This window comes from Lytechinus variegatus, chromosome 4, assembly GCF_018143015.1.
Source record: "Lytechinus variegatus isolate NC3 chromosome 4, Lvar_3.0, whole genome shotgun sequence".
In the NCBI taxonomy this organism is placed as follows: Eukaryota; Metazoa; Echinodermata; class Echinoidea; order Temnopleuroida; family Toxopneustidae; genus Lytechinus; species Lytechinus variegatus.
The window spans coordinates 51,377,193-51,395,373 of NC_054743.1; the positions used below are offsets into that span (position 1 = coordinate 51,377,193).

Consider the following 18,181-nt stretch of genomic DNA (forward strand, 5'->3'; position numbering starts at 1 on the left):
AATCTAACCCCTTCAAAATGTTTGACTCATTACAGCACTGTAGATAAGTCATTTTTTATTTGTCTTCAGGTCGGGCCTTTGAAAGAAATTTAAAGGTGCCCTTTTCCCTGCCCCCCCCCCACCTTCAACTGCTCCACCGCCCAAGTTGCACATCATAAAATATTCTTATGAAAATGACGTAATATCGATTTGTGTAATAAAGACATTAAGTTACACAATATAGCGATAAAAGGGGGAAGGCCATTGCTGTTCATACAACTTGGGTGAAATAATGGAATAATCTATATGAATTGTTGTTCGAAACATTCTATATTATACAAGAACATGGTAGTCATGACAACAATATAAGTGATTATGGGATGATAATAGAAAGTGGGCAAGAACATTAATTGACCAATAATTATTGGGCAAGACTGCATGAGGGAAACATATTTAGTGACGCGTTTCCTTTTTTACCGAACACCACGCCGGATTTCAGTTTCTAAATTCTAGTATGTTGGTTCACGTCACGAAATCAGGATAATCAATTTTGTCTACTGCCATCACCGGTCCCGAAAACAGGGACAATGCGACTCAAAGGTAAACCTGGTAAGGAAGTATAGGCCTAGGCCAAATTATCGACCTTTTATTTAGGAACTGACATTAACGGGAAAACTTGTATTTAAATGGAACCAAATCAATTAAATAACAAAGGTGCAATTACTCGTGACTAAGTAAGTTACCGAGTAGTTCAACCAGAATTAAGAGGCATGAGACAACATAACATTAAAGAAGCTGATAATAATAATAGTGGAAGGGTAAGATTTTGATAGTAGGTAGGGATAAAGAAAACTCTAATGAAATAGAAAAAAAATGTACTTAGAGGAACAATATTATTTTAAAATGTGGTGAATAGGAGGGAAAGAGAATTGAATTTGAAAGAGAAGTTCAAATAATATTCTTATAGGCCAACGGGGTCATTAACATGGAGTTCAGAAACTTCTGGGTGTGCAGTAAGTAAAGGGGGGGGGGGTGGTTGAAAGAAAGACAAGTTTGGATGTATAATGAGAAAAATAATGCTTAGATTAAACCAACAAATAAGAACAGAGATTGTGATATCTTATTTATAAAGTTCGTTGGCTATCATTGTGCAGTAAAGATGAAAGAAATTGATGTACAAAAGTAAAAATTGTTAGGATCAATTAGCTGAAGGTCTTGAACTAAATGGTAGAAAAGTAACAAAAACCCCAATGCATATACAGAAAGGTCAAGAGATTTGATCAATTGATTTAGTTCTATATGATTACAGCAAGTTTTCCTTTTAATGTCAGTTCCTGATAGTGATCTCAAATAAAAGGTCGGAAATTTGAAACACATCAATTATGACTCTACTCGGAGCTTTTCTTCCTGTCGTTTTATCTGTCCAATGGTTTTATTTTTCTTTCTCATGTTTCTCGTTTTTTTTTTCAAAGGGGTATTCAAGGTTTAATATATAATTACATCTAAATAAAAAGAGTGAAATTCACCGAGCAAATCAATGAAAATGGCTGGAAAAAAATAACAGAGCTATTGAACTTTAAAGTTAATGAATATTTTATGCACGCCGCCTCGTGAATATGCAATAGGTTGGCCGATGACGTCATGTCCCCCACCTTTCTTTTATGATTTACATTAAAAATTAATTATTTCTTATTTTCATATTATGTGTGTATGTGATACGACCGCCTAATTGTATCCAAATAAAAGGCAGCAGTGGCGTATCAAACCAGATGTCAATCCGTTTGTTTTCATTCTTGGAGGATAAAATTTGAATGAATATAATTATTTTCCGTATAGTAAAATATAAAATGATAACTGAGAATATGACTTCACTGCAGCTGGTTCATTGCACATTCGTATAGGACGGAACTGTTTCTCCGAAATAATGCAAAACTTTATCGATTTTGTTGATTTTTCCAGTGCTTTGTTTGTCTGATTATCAATTCAGATCTATTCATATCATTATTTTCCGCCTGGAGTACACCTAAATTATTTCTCCCTCTTCTCCCCCTGCCCTTCCCTTTTCACCATTAAAGGGATGGTCCGGGCTGAAAGTATTGTTATAGCTTAAAGGGGAAGTTCACCCTAACAAAAAGTTTATTGTAAAAATAGCAGAAAAAAATATGAAAAATATTGCCGAAGGTTTGAGAAAAATTCATCAATAATTAAAAAGTTATTAGAATTTCAATTATTTGATTTGTGACGTCATATGCGAGCAGCATTCCTACATAGCGAATGGTACAAAATCAATGAAATTTCATTTTCTCAGAAAATTGAAAATGGTTTTCACTGTACCTTTTGTATATCAATAGACAAATCATTTCACACCTGATCATGAATAGAAAACAAAATTAAGTCATCAGGAACCATACAAAATTTGAAATTCATGCATTTTATATTACATAACACATGGGGCAGCTGCTCGTTTATGACGTCACAAATCCAAAACTTTGAACTCTAATAACTTTCTTACTCTTTAACGGATTTTTCTCAAACCTTCACCGATATTTTTTACTAATTTTTCTGCTTTTTTTAAAACAAAGTTTTCTTCAGGGTGAACTTCCCGTTTAATAATTAGAGTAGAATTCACTCTGCGGAAATTTCATCAAAGTCGGATAACAAATAACAAAGTTATTGAATTTTTAAGTTTAGCAATATTCTGTGAAAACAGTAGTTATGAATATTCATTAGGTGGGCTGATAATGTCACATCCCCACTTGTTCTTTTGTATTTTATTATATGAAATTAGGTTGATTCAATTTTGTTTCCTCCAAGAACTAGAAAATTGGATTGACAACTGATTATTGCATTAGATATTTATTGCTGCAACTTATTTCATTGTAAGGGAGACATATTATTTATACAAGTATGAAATGATGAAACAAATATGATTTTATGTAATAACATAAAAAAAACGGAAAGTAGAGATGTGACATCATCAGCCCACCTAATGAATATTCATTACGACTGTTTTCACAAGATATTGCTAAACTTCAAACTTCAATAACTCTATTATTTGTTATCCGATTTTGATGAAATTTTCGGCATTTTGCTCAGTGAATTCTACTCTATGTATTGAAATATGGATATTTTCTGCCTGGACCATCCGTTTAATTTGAACGGGGTTGGTCCCTGTTCGGTGTATTATATAGCACATCAGACTGTCAATATCCGGAAAGGACTCGAGTACGCCATAATATACTTTCTTAGTAAACAGAAGAAAAAAAGCAAAGGGAAGAATTGTTCGAAACAAGAGATATCTTTGGAAAGATTAGGGTGGACATAGAAACAGAGAGAAGAAAGAGAGAGAGAGAGAGAAGGGGAGAGAGAGAGAGGAGAAGGAGTGATAGAATAATGATCAGAAATTATCATTGGATAGAAAGAGAAAGAAGGGAGTGAGATAAAACAAAAGAAAGTAATTCAAAGATGGCCTAATTTCAACCAAACATAAACAAAACAAAAGTTTTGTCGCATTTTACATTATCATCTCAGAATTTATTTCTACAAATGAAAGCACTATTTTTAGCAAGGCATAATGTTAAAGTAAAAGTTAATGTTGCACAAGGGGATATTGCACATGGCGACATTAGGGTATTCCCGCTACTATGTTTAACCACAGCCGTTTTGGTCCCATATCTTGCTCACGATTTCCTTTCAGATATAACATTAATTACGTGATTTTTTTTAGTCACCATCTTTCTCTCTTGCTTTAAAATTTCAAAATTGTTTTGGCCAAAAAGCTGGACTTTTATAGTGATGTAATTTTGTATAATTGTATCTATCCATATTATGTAATGTTTTATTACACGATAGTGTTTATGATGCGAGCAAAGCGAATTTCCATGTGGACAATAAAATAACATTGAATTGAATCGATTTTTTTAATTGAATAGGTTACCGGGTTATACCGTGTGACTAGAAGAAATTAACATCTCATAAATCCAAATTTAGAGGAAAATTATGCCATGAACACATTATGAATATGGCCTAAAAATTACCTTCTCCAAAATAATTTGATATCATATTTAAGTGGTGTGTGTTAACGATTGAATAATCAGGAGATATTTTTCTAACAATGATGTAAAGTAGATTCGGGCAAAAGTAAGACTTTGACAGCAATGAATGAATCCAGATGCCAATGATGTCATAATCATATACGTGAGTTAGTAAACATACAATTTTAATGAAATTAACTTTATCATTGCTGAAAGTGTTTCAATTATTGGAAATGAGTTTTGCAATGGATTTTAATGCATTTAATGCATTTTAATGATTTATATACCTACTGAGCGTAAAGACATATGCACATAACTATGTTATCAAATTATGCGGGAGAAGATACAGATTCCGGCCATATAATGATAATGCGTTCATGACATATTTTCCCACTCCCCTTATTTTGAAGATTTGTGAGGTTTCAAATTTTGTTGTTATTTGGTTTTTACTCACACGATATTCGGCGAATTAATAGTGATGGTTAAGTAATATCATTAGTTTTAGCATTTTAAGTTTGAGTTAAGTTTTATAGTAACCAAACTCGTTGTACAGTTTTGGATTATTATTTTCTGGAAAATGGGGAGGGGGGGGGGTGTTGGGCTGTTGTAGGGTCGAAATAATTGGTGTCTTGGAATCGCTTGGGCTTGTTTGGGGTTGAATATTTTGTAATTGGTATTTCTGGGGTAGGTAGGGCTGTTTTTAAGGGTTGAAATCGTGTAATTGGTGTTTGCAGTGGCAGAAATGAAAATAATGTATGTATACATATACATAAAATAAATATTGGAAGATTAAGTCTACCCCATCAAAAACTTATTTTTAGTAAAAAGAGAAAATATGGCGTAATGCTGAAACTTTCATCGAAATCTACTAGAAAATAAAGAAAGTTATCTAACTAGACTTTAAAATTTTGCGTATTTCTTCCAAAACATTTATGCACAACACAGTAATGGGAGAGAGCGTCACTCACTCACTCACACACTCACTCATGGGCGGAAATCCCAGGGGGAACATAGGGACGTGTCCCCCTACTCAAAATAGAAGGGGTGACACAATATCAAATGCCCCCCACTATTTGTTGTCTTTTATGATGGTAAGAAATACATCATTCAAAATCGAAATAAAACATGTACATGTATTTTAGGACGAGATGACCTTACTTTTGGGATGATAAAATTTTCCAGCCCCTTGTCCCCTTACCTTTTGGGCATGTGGGTGACATTACCGCCCCTGCACTCACTATTTCTTTTGTATTTTATTCTACGATTTTTTTTTCTTCAGATTCGACAATATTTAAGAAACTCTTCATCAAAGCACAATAAAATTTATGTTACGATAGTGACAATTCCACATCGTCATGAATAAATCAAAATAGATTTTAACACTCCATTGAAGAAAAAATAAGATGAACTATTTTCCATTATGTTATAACAGAAAAACAACAGAATAGTGACGGTGTGATGGCACCGATCCACTCATTTGCATACCGTCAGTGATGATGTGCACAACTGTTATGTGAAATAAATCGAAGCTTTAGAAACTTACTGATGAAATCGATGGTGTTCATCGTGATTTGACTTCTCTTTCTTTTTCAAAAATAAACTTATTGCTGGGGTGGACTTGTTCTTTATAATAAAATGTATATTCAGGCACTGATTTAAGCACAGCTACATTTATTTACAAAACAACGGTGGCAGCGAACACGATACTAACGTTTCTACCGATTCTAAAGTGAAAAAAAAATAATAGTAAATCAAAAGGTCTGTTTTTAACATTGTATTTAGAAACCCGATAAAGGAATTAATTCTTTCCACTATCACGAATTGTATAATCCCCCTGACTTTGTATTTGTGGTTGATTTTTTTACCGGAAAACTACGAAACCTGTGATATTAACGTTCTTTTAGGGTGAGAAATCATCCAGAAATCGAATCGGTTGATTCCAGGAATTTGTTAGAAGTGTTTCTGCCGACTCGTTTGGCGTACGGCCCCCAAGAGAGAGGGAGAGAGAGAAAGGGAAAGAGAGAAGGGTGAAATATAATTGATAGCTCCATGTATTTACCTTGATGTTGGGCATTTGCCCACCTGCATCTTCTTTGAACTATATTTGTCCTCAGTTGAACACAACATTTTTAAATTGACATATTTGGATTTGCGGTTTGAACGAGTTATAAGAATTCGTATCGGGGTCGAAACGGTTGAACTTGGTTTTCCAGGCCTTCTCTGATTTGATTGCATTTCTTAATACTTTTATTGAGCATGACAAATGAAAGAAATCGCAGTTAACACATAGATTTAATTTTCACGAATGGCTGTTAAACAAAGGTTTATTATCATCTAGATCCGGTATTGTTATATTCTAAAAATCTAACTGAATTTTGTGATATAATGAAATCAATAAGATGGCAAGTGATTATTACACTGAAGATCACCAACACAGATAAGTATACATTGGTTATTGCTTGGATATACACCCGAAATCGAGATGGAATTTCTTGCCAAGTTTTCAATTTTTCAATTTTTAATTTTCTCAGCAATTACAATTTCTTCCAGAATATTTTAAAGATAATGAAGACGAAGAGGCAGAGCTAATGCCAACAAACACTTGGGTGTTTTATTTTTCATTATCTATTCTGAATGAACTGGTTTTGAAATCGTTACCGAAACTGGCAAGTTCTCTATAAAAGTTGAGGCTCACAGAGCAATCTATTTTGCGTATAACCACACACAATTAAACAACAAACCCAATGTTTAACAGAGAAAAAACAGAGGAAAATCCAACAAGCATAATACTGAAAATTTCATCAAAATCGGATGTAAAATAAGAAAGTTATGGCATTTTAAAGTTTCGCTTATTTTCAACAAAATAGTTATATGAACGAACCAGTTACATCCAAATGAGAGAGTTGATGACATCACTCACTATTTCTTTTGTATTTTATTATATGAAATATTTTTATTTTCTCGTCATTGTCATGTGAAATGAAGTTTCATTCCTCCCTGAACACGTGGAATCCATTATTTTCAACATTTTGTGCTTCAGGCAAGGAGGTCCTAATCGTCAAATTCATAAAAATTGAAATATTGAATAATTCAAACAATAAAATAGTGAGTGACATCATCGACTCTCTCATTTGGATGTAACTGGCTCGTTCATAAAACTATTTTGTTGAAAATAAGCGAAACTTTGAAATGTCATAACTTTCTTATTTAACATCCGATTTTGATGAAATTTTCAGCATTGTGTTTGTCTGATTTTTCTCTATTGATTCAAATCAACATTTATCTGAGGTGGACTTGACCTTTAAAGTGACACAAGAGATGTATATCACACTCTAGAGACATGTAATGTAATTGGTTTGATACTTTTATTTGCTTTCACAAATTAATCATAAAAATCATGCATAATTTCTTAATAAAATGACAATGCACACACTGTATTTCCTTTTAAAAATAAAAGGGTAGCTTACAAAACTCTTCAATATTTACCTTGAATGTAAATCTTTCGATATACTTAAATACTTTTGCCTTTAATGCAAATACCTTTAACATCATACAATACATCATACTTGTTCATTCATTGTGTTTTGTTCAAAATATGATACAGATATGAAATATAAATAAAATGATTTCACTAGGCCTAAATGAAATCCAAATTATATATTAATTGAATGACACATATCCACACTAGTATTGTTTTTTTTTTACTAATAAACTAATTAAACAAATAACGAAAAAACAAAATTTCAATTAATGTCAAGTGAATAAAAAACAATGCTAATCTAAAAAAATGAAATTGATATATGAATTTTTATAATAATGGGAACTAGAAAAGATTAACAAATTATAAATAAATAAAAAAAACCATTAAAGCAAGTAGTCCGGGGGAAATTTCATGAAAAAAACTGTTCATTTAAGTTACTACCCATGACAGGGACCATTCTTGTGTGAAATGATGTCTATGTGTAAATGAGTTTGCACCTGAATTATGATACAATCATGCGTTCAGTCACCCTCAACTAACAAGCAGTATATACACAACTTAAGCAATACATGATGTATGAAAAATTACAAAGTGATGGTAGGATAAAACAAATATTTCATTAAAATACATCTGCACTATATGAGAAGATAGCATGAAAGCCATGGCTAAAGTAACAAATATTTGAAATTGTAGACAAATTGGCAGTGTTTATAAATCAAAGTTGGAATGGTACATTTTTTTAAAGAGGTTCAATGTACAAGCTAATCACATTTGGTTGATTACTTTTAATGCATTTCCATTTCTATGAAAGTCAGAAAGAGAATTAAGTATATCTTTCACTTAAAAAAATCATTACTTTCTGACAATTCGTCAACTTTTTCTCAATACTCCGCTTTAATGCATATTCTCAAACAAGTTAAGTTCTTCCAAGATTTCTATTCCTCTTTAATGCATATATTCATTAATTTCAATGTTGGCGGTGTTTCGACACGAATTGCCATTGGCTCAGTGAATTAGTTTATCTACTCACAACATTTTGTGAAAGAATTTCTTGGAAGGTCCTGAATAGCACAAGTAAATTGAAAGATTAAAATACATTTTCCATTATTAACATTGGGTCACCCTCACGGCTTACTGATGTCATACGATCAATCACATATTTTGTTGCAAGCAAAAAATAAAAAATGAAAATTGGCATCAATGAATCACACAATCACATTACTGAGAACTGCATAAAATTGTACAATGCTACACAGCTATTAAACCATATTGAGAAAATGAAAGAAGAAAATATACATGTGAGGAATATATGTATAATATATATATTTGTTGGACTAGAATTTAGAAAACAATCCAGGTATATAAACCTTTCCACATCTAATACATGTAAATAAAAAAATGCATATGCATTTTCCTTATCCCCCCCCACCACCACCTCTCTCTCTCTCTCTCCCTCTAATGGCATTACTCTATCTTTTTTTGCTTTAAAGAATATCTGAGATTCCTCGAACCTAAACAGGAAGAAAATTGAAGAAGCATATGAGCCAATGTGTTTGGAGTTTAAAAAGAAAATTAAAAAAAATGAAAATAACATAAATAAAAAGAGATTTTGATACAAGTGACATTTCCAAGGTTATAATAATATGCTTCCTTGATAATTTTGGTTCACATATACATTTACCACAAAAACAATTGCTCTTCTTTATTACAAAAAAAACAAAGAAGGGGAAATAACATAGCAAAGGCTGGACAAAATGCCCATACATATCTATCATCAGTTTGTAGCAACTGCCTGTACATAGTTTGATTATTTTATACAAAAGAACAGTAATATACTGTACCGCATCCTGTACTTGACTTTACAATTTCTTGTTTTGATCTCAAAGTTTATAACAACCATTATTATTTTTTAAAAAACTACAGATGACAAACCACGCACCTCTGAGAAAATGCATTACAAACAAGGAATTATTACACAACACACAGGAAAAGGGATATAAAGTGTAAGGGAATTTACAAAGTAGTCAAATCAATTCAACAGTTTAGGGCAATTCCATAAAATGATCAACCTTTATGTATGTGCGACCCCCATTTTTCTCAAGTCAGACTTCACTTCATAAACTGACCAAGTCATGGTCCTTTGAGAACATTGCAGACTGCCAATGGAACCAGAAATCAGGGGTTGTTACACAAAGATTTAAGTATGACTTAGAGTCGCACTTAAATGTCTAGTTGCGCGCAGTATAAAAGGCATGACAGCATTGGTCAGATGATGCCAGGAGGACGCGCACTACTGCGTATTGATCAATAAGATTGCGCGTTGCATATCATGTACGCGTCGACATTTAAGTGCGACCTAAGTCATACTTAAATCTTTGTGAAACACTCCCCAGAAATCAGAGACAGATATACACTTAATGGGTGGGACATACATATTTTATGGAATTGCCCAATAGACACTGTATGGTGGAAACTGTGTTTGGTTATTATAGAAAAAAATATATACTTGGTTTTAGAAAATTGTGATTGAAATGAGAAAAACCCTAATCATTATGTGCAATAGAAACTCTAAATGCCTAATAAGATATCATTTTATTTTCATGACAGTACTCTAACTAGGTCTGCATAACGAGGAATATATTTATAATACATGTATATTGCATGAATTAGAGGTTATAATGACCAATAGATATATATGATTAATATACTTGCTTTAATAGGTATGACAAATGAAAGAGAAATTCGGAAAGAATATTGTTTAATTATAGTATGGTCAATTACAAAGATAATACATGTATTTCAGAGAATTATTAGGCAATATTTTAAGAAAAGGGGTTTCAAAGGAAGTTACTCTTCCATCTTTACATAACTTGTAATATGCCAGTAGGATATTAAACATATGTCATTATTTCATAGACAAATTGAGCAACACTAGACATACAATAGGGAAACAAAGAAATTCAAGCAGTCATGAATTCATATGGTACCTGGTACCGCTTGAGTGACATCATCCCACATACATGTAGTGTAGCTGTGATACATCAAATCCTTAAAGATATTCTTTTGAACTTCTCTATCAATGTATCATTGTTTATTCTTAGTGCTATTCACTTTCAGAACTGCGTATCCTCAAGGCGCCTGGTACGGCTTATGAAACCCACGACATACCAGTGATGTATACATCATGGTGACACAACAAAAATATTATTGGTCGGCACACTTCAGTACCTTTCAACAGGTAGCCAGCCTGCCCCAGTTCCGTGAACTATGTTTCTATTTGAGCAAGAAATGGACTACAAGAAGCCCCACCAACGGGATATTCTACTTCCTCTATGCCATTATGGCATTCTATTCATCAAAAGAGGAAGTAGATTGTAAGTTGGAAGTGATTCCAGGATGGAAGCATTGCGGGGGAGGAGGGCTGGCAGTCGGAATCCCATGAACTTTGCCCATAGATCGACCAACCATGTAGTTTCATTATAAAGGGGTGGCCAGGCATGTCTATTCAGAAAGGGGATGACTTAGACTTAGTCACATGTAACAATTGGCGGCATTTTCAATGGCATCGCTATGGTTTGATCATGAAATAACAACCTGTGCGATGTGAGGCATATTCATGGTTGCATCAAATGTATGAATGTATTCAGACTATTAAAAATCTATGCCAACGGAGTCAATGATTTTTATTGATCATAATAATATATAAAGTAGCAAGTTTTGGTGCAAGAATAATCAACAAGCAGATTGCAGCGTTCACAATCATATACATGTACATGTATCCACATTTAACCCTATATAGCCCGGGGGGGCCTAAAAGGCCCCCCTCGACATTTTTCGCGATAATTTCTAAATGCAAAAAAATAATACGCTGAAATTTCATGACTTTTTTTTTCACATCTCCCGCACATTTTGAGACCCTGTTTGCGAAAATCGGGGGTACACTTGCGGAGATATAGCACATATTCGTGACCAATGTCACCGAAAATGGCAATTTCCATCGACTTTTGTGTGTACAATGTATGGGTTTTACAAGAAGTGTTGTCAGATGAATGTTTTTTTTTCTGTTTTTCCTCACATAACTTTCTTTTGGACTATCACCAACTATTCTAGATTTAAAAAAACAATAAAAAATAGAGATTTCAAAACAAAGAAATACATAATAAATTAAAAACAAAGAAATACATAAGAATTTGGAAACACGGAAGGAAACAAGAATATTATCCATCTAATAAATTACTTTGAAACATTCAACTTTCTGGCTGCTAATGAATATTCATTTATCTCTAATTTGCATAAGTATTTTCACTTTTTGATGATATAATGTCAAAATATAAAGTAAATATCACCTTTCTTCAGTACACAACTAGAAAAAATTTATGACCAGACGTGGTAATCAATATGTGAAATTCAGAATTTCGAGAAAAATTAGCATATGCGCATAATTAATTACTATTATAATCTAATAATTATACAATTTCAATACAGTTGAGCTGTCTTTGAGATTACATGACTGGCTACTAACATGCTTGATTCCATTGCATTTTCTCAAAAAATGGGGGGAAAACTAAAAAAAATGAAGATTCCTTGAAAAAAATTTGAATATTTGCATAATTAATTAGATAAATAACAAATGATAATAAATATCACAAATTTGACAACGCATTCTTGTACATGTAAAATACATAATGAGACACCCACACACCAAATTTGGTCGCAATCGGTCGATAAACGGCCGAGATCTGAGGCCCCCCCCCCCCCCCGGGCTATATAGGGTTAAGAATCTTGTAGGATTTCATCATATATTCCCATTTTCAACTTGAGTCTTGACAAGCTGAAGCTGCTCATGCAAGCTGGCATAATGCTAGGTATAAACTGTGAAGGCTGATTCTAACATGGGACACATTATAGGCTGATAAAGATTAGCTTGCCGAAACCTGACTGACCCTAGAAAAAACCCTAAGTTCATTTTCAATTGAAATTTGACCACCCCCAAAATGTCCTGACCAACCCATATTTCCATAATATTTTCCATCTATTTTTTTCTCCTTTATAAACATCTCCAGCAGAAGAAAATCACTATTGGCTGACCCTCAATCTCTACTTTTGGCCAAGTTCAAGAACAGAATCTAAGTGGATGCAATTTATGAAATATTATCAGGACTTAAGTCAGGTCCGTGGTGTAGATTTTCTGTTCACCTAGAAAGCATGATCTTAACAACAGTAAATGGAAATAATCAATAAATTTGTCTACTCTACCCTGTTAGCTCATGATTCAAGCTTGGAAGCTATCTCAAAGGTTAAGTCCTTGATAGATCATGATCCCAACTCAGAAGATATGATGGTAACATCCCAAGAAGATCATGATCCTAGATTGGAAGCTGTCTTGAAGAAACCATCTCCATTAGATCATGTTCCTTGCTTGAAAGCTGTTTTGACAGTACCAACCTTGGTAGACCATGATTCTAGCTTCAAAACTGTCTTGGTGACACCATTCCTCTTTAATAGATCATTATCTTAACTTGGAAGCTGTCTTGATGTTGCCATCCTCATCCTGCTTTCCCCACTCTCCACTGTCCTGGAGGTATCGGAGTGTTCAGACCCTCCACCACCCCAGACCTGCCTTGGAGGCAACGGTTCAGACGTCCTCCGAGGACTTTCTACTGGATTAAAGATTTGGTTGGGATGCATCCCAAGGTGTCCTCCATGCCTGAGTGCATCTGATCCACTACCGGGTACCTGATGCGGGGGATTGGTGTAGGATGTGGTAGGTATGGTGCTGGGGTACATGAAGCGGTGAGGATGAAGAGTGCTATCTGTGTTTGGATGCTGAGGGTATCTTGACGATGATGGGTGGGAGGGTATCCCCGGCGAAGGAATACCCACTTCCTTTGGGGTGATAGGTGAAAAATAACCCTCGTCGTCCAAGTAAGCATTGGCTGGGGTCTGTTGAACAATCAGGGATAATAAACAATATTGAAATATAAAAAATCACTTGCCTCAATGATTTGTAATGCTCTCAAATGATAACAATTTTGGCAATTCATCAAGCAAACTAAGAATAGAGAAAAATGTGTCTGATGTACAAATGATTATAATATTTTATGGAATTGCCAACAAGGGATACCTTTAAATATTTACTTTGAAAGGTCAATGCTATTAAAGTTTTTTTTTTCTTTTGATCTTTACCTGCGTGTTGAGGACTGGAGAGCCTCTGTAAGGTGTGGTCAACGGATAGCTGTAATGTCTTTCCTCGTCAAAGGCACTCCCGTGACTGTGACAAAATATATAAATTGACATGAAAGATTTAATTCCGTTGTCATCATTCATATGCAGTGATTTGTAATTGATAGCGGTTGACAGATAAAGGAATACTGAATTCTGAGCTAAGGCCTACCATGAGCTTCTTTGTAGATAGTTAGTTCAAAATTGTAGCTTTTATATCTTACCATCGACTATTAAATTGAAAGCCTATATGACTCGTATTCAAATCTAAACCATTGCAGCTAACTCAAATTCAATTTTAGCATTACTAAATTGTAATTTACTTGCCATAAACATTCATCGTTCAACAGTATGAAAATCTATTACAAATTAATATTTCTTTGAAAACTGGTTGAAGTCAAACATGAAGTATGCAAAGGATCAAGAAGCAAGGAGCTAACCTGGAAGTATCAAGAAGGGACATCTGATGGAATTCCTTGCTGAATTCGGTCATGTTATTGCTGACTCTCTGGGGAGGACGAACCTGTTGCTGCTGCTGAGGCTGCTTCTGAGGTCTCTGCTGATCAACTCCCCCGATGGGTAAGGAATATCGCTTCTCAGACTGCTGTGTAGCGTGCTGCTGGTAGTAATCAACGGTGGACAGAGGCGCTGTCATCATTTCCCGCATAGGTTGAGGATGGGGAGTGTACCCAGAAATCGGAGCAGTCATGGAAGACCTGTTCGGGAGTTGCTGGTTCCTATGTTGGGGCCGAGCCATTGCCTGGTGTGGGTGGTAGGACGCGGCAGGAATTCTATGTTCGGATGATGGCCAACCATCATGGACCCTCTCATCCGAGGGCAACCAGCCCTCGTTGATGGATTGCAAGTTCTGAGGGTGCATTCGGTACTGCTGCACATGCTGCGGACCAACCAGAGGTACAGTGTTCATGGTCTTATCAGGCATTGGCGGATTCCTTAGCGGCAACGTCACAGCACCACTGTGCTGTTGGGTGGCTCCTCCATGAGACATCGCCAAACCCCTTGATCCCGACTGGTAAGGGAGTGGATCTGTGGTACCTCTCCCGTTCTCCTTTTCCCACGGCATCTCAGGCACCTCTGTCTTGAGTGCCCTTGCCATCAGGTTCGCCTTGAGCTTCTGCTCTTGTCTTTGGCGGTCCTTCTCTACCAGGATCTCACTGGTTGTCTTCACATTCCTGCTCCTCTCTGGGTGGCTGTACTTGCACTTATTGCCATAAGTACACTTCTTACCATAGGGGCACAGCTGCATCTGGTGACTTGGCTTTGAGGGTGTCTTGCGAAGGAAGTTATCCAGATTCGGACCATGTCTTCCAAGTGGATCATCAGGCGGCATAAACCTGATGGAAAAGAAAAAAGATGAAAAAAAATATTAATTACATATTACAAACATAATGAAATGAGTACATTCACCAGTGATTGTCGCAATAAATTAGGTACAATTTTAAATCATTATAACTTTGTTATTTTAAAAAATAAATGTTTTGCTCAATAGTGGAGGTGCAGTATCATACATGTACATGCATGAAAATGCCATATGGGGGATGGATACATTATCAAAAGTCAAAACTTTTAAAAGCAACATACATTAAAAAAAAACACACACACAGACAAACATTTGTTTACATGCAGATGCCCCCAAATCTAAAGGATAAAAAATAAACATGGCATACATGTACTTTTAAAGAATACGCCTATAATTTATCAAATATAAACTGGCCCTATAACTGTGTACACCGTTTGGAAAAAAATATCTACTCTTTTGACGGAAATGTAGAAATACATACATGTACAGTATGCAAGAGGATATATCATATTTCAACTGTTTGGAAATTTATGTGACAGTTTTGTGTGTTCATATTGTGCAGACGTGTGATGCATTACTGTCAGTATCACACATGTACATAAATTACAAATTGAGAGATGCAGATATTATATCCTAGTCTATTAGATTCAAAATGACCTGTGGGTCAGTCCATTGAGCGACATGTTTGTCAAAATATGTCATATTCAGCCAAGGCTTGCGGCTAGGAAAGATCCGGCTCCAAATCTTGCCCATGGGGAAGTTCAGGGTAGGACATTGATTAATGGGGGACTTTCCCCTGATAGAGCATGTGTATTCTCACATGTAGACCCACAGAATTTGGCAAGTACGAGGCTGAGTGACATGCTACGGCAAGCTCAGGGCAAGGCCCAACCGAACATGGTCCAATTTCATAAACACTATGCAGTGACATTCTCTATTCTGCACATACAAATGCTTCAATAGAGGATGCATTATTTTCCATGAAGAGTCTGTAATGGAAGACTATTCATGCTTTACAAAAGTGGACTTTGAGCCTTCATGTAAAGAGTAGACCTTTTTAAGTTTTTAACAGACCCTATTGCACACTACTTGATCTTGCAATTTAATCAAATATGAAAAGGGCATACCTGTAGGACTGAGATGAACTTTAATACATATAAAATGTATACTGTATAACACTTTGTATTGATGCACCCCCAACAACAAAAAAATAATAAAATTCTGGTGAAGATGTATCATGCTCCTCTGTGTCTACCTTCTTTACCTACTCCTCCTCATCATCATCACCACTACCACCATCATCATCATCATCATCACCACCACCACCATCATCATCATCATCACCACCACCACCATCATCATCATCATCATCACCACCACCACCATCATCATCATCATCATCATCATCACCACCACCATCATCATCATCATCATCACCACCACCATCATCATCATTGTCATCACCACCACCACCATCATCATCATCATCACCACCACCATCATCATCATCATCACCACCACCACCATAATCATCACCAGCAACATCACCATCATCATACTGTTTCTGTACATCATCATCATTATCAATAGTTTATCCTATCATAAAGTACATTGAGGAAATCCAAGGTTTGAAGACCGTCCAAGGTTCAAGTGGCAACCTATTCATCTTTTACACTAATTACTTCCGAAGTTCCGATATTGATTTATAACCTACACATACATGTACACGCACAAGTACTTTTACAGTGCGGCACACTGAAATATATTTACATACATGTACATTGAATGAATGTGATAGCTGTATGTATGGACGTTACCGTACTATCTCAGTTTAATTTTCAATGATTCATACATACATGTACTGTATTTGAAACAAGAAAGAGACCTTTCTTTTTGTCCATGTAAACCTCCCTGAGTAACAAGCATAATGTAATGTACATGCAGTACAGCTGCAAGAATGAGTGTGCCTTAATTATTTTTAATTCATGCCATGGGCTTAAAAAAACCTTAGGGAGTTCTCAGACGTTTCAAAGTTTTGAAAATATACAAATCGCAATAAACAAGGAAATGATCTCCTTCCCCTGAAATAGTTTTGCATCTTTTTACCATGTAGTCATGTATTTTCTGAGTCTAGATATGAAAATGAAATACAACAGATTACTAATGCATGTATTTTTCCAATACAAAGTCACAAGTTTATCTGAAATATCATATTTATTATTGCTTTCAGTCCATCTAGTGCATTACAAAGGCTAAAAGAATGTATGATTTGCACAATCTCTTGATCAATATATGGGGAGGGGCAAATATTTCAATAACTACATGTATGACATCTTAACCAAACAAAATCTTGTTATCTCACCCACTTCCTCTTTGATCGAAACATACCCCTAGAAGTATCAAGAACCTGGGCTTTGGTATCCATAAACAAACATTCATTTTTAATAATAGTTTCCCTTTCTTCAAAATACAAGCAAAGGAACCAATGCAATAATAAACATAATACACATACACGCAGACAGCTTTGTAGATTTTATCAAGGTGATGACGACCTACATGTACATGTATTGATAGCAATCAAAATTTGGTTTAGAACGTTGTGTGATCGGCACAATGCCGAGAGGGTGTGCACTTCCTCAATCTTTATGAGGACCAAAACCATAATTACAATGATACATTCATATCATAAACATTACATGACTGGTCAGGGTTTTATAACACTATTAAGGTTATTCATTAATCGTATGCTTGAAGTAGCTTAACTTGCAATTTACAAATATTTTTGATATTATTTTGAAAGGACTTACTTATCACCCGCAAAGGAATACATCAGTAGCCTTTCTTCCACTACTTTACGGTATTCCGGTTTCTCTGCGCATAGATCCCTGAAGGTGTCATTGGAGACAACAATCCCATCCAGTTCGTGGGCAAGGTTGAGGATGTAGCGGTCGTCATAGCAAACCATCCGCCGACCTTTGACCCTCCGCGAGGGCGTCCAGACCAGGATTTTGGATTTCTCAAGATCCATCAGAATCTCTTGGTCTGTGTCAAGGAAAAATATTTTTTAAGAAATACATGTACATGTATTGTTCAAAATAAAATAAACATCATATAAATCAGAATATTGACCGAATATACAACAAT

The 18,181-nt window shown here is 35.1% G+C and overlaps 1 protein-coding gene and 1 long non-coding RNA gene across 4 annotated transcripts in view; one reads left to right on the forward strand and one right to left on the reverse strand.

Annotated features, from left to right (window-relative positions):
• Positions 1–7,801: 7,801 nt before the first annotated feature.
• Positions 7,802–9,975, forward strand: LOC121414269. Its single transcript, XR_005969832.1, has 2 exons — positions 7,802–9,675; positions 9,897–9,975. It is a non-coding gene; the product is annotated as an uncharacterized LOC121414269 (long non-coding RNA).
• Positions 9,976–12,603: 2,628 nt separating this feature from the next.
• Positions 12,604–18,181, reverse strand: part of LOC121414270 (probable ribonuclease ZC3H12D) — a 29,697-nt gene continuing 24,119 nt past the window's right edge. For all 3 annotated transcript variants that reach the window (XM_041607386.1, XM_041607387.1, XM_041607388.1), the window contains exons 4-7: positions 17,845–18,079; positions 14,157–15,071; positions 13,681–13,765; positions 12,604–13,437 (exon numbers count right to left, since the gene is read on the reverse strand). In XM_041607386.1, coding sequence (XP_041463320.1) covers positions 13,009–13,437; positions 13,681–13,765; positions 14,157–15,071; positions 17,845–18,079 — 1,664 coding nt within the window. In that variant the 3' untranslated portion in view covers positions 12,604–13,008. The remainder of the gene's footprint in view (positions 13,438–13,680; positions 13,766–14,156; positions 15,072–17,844; positions 18,080–18,181) is intronic.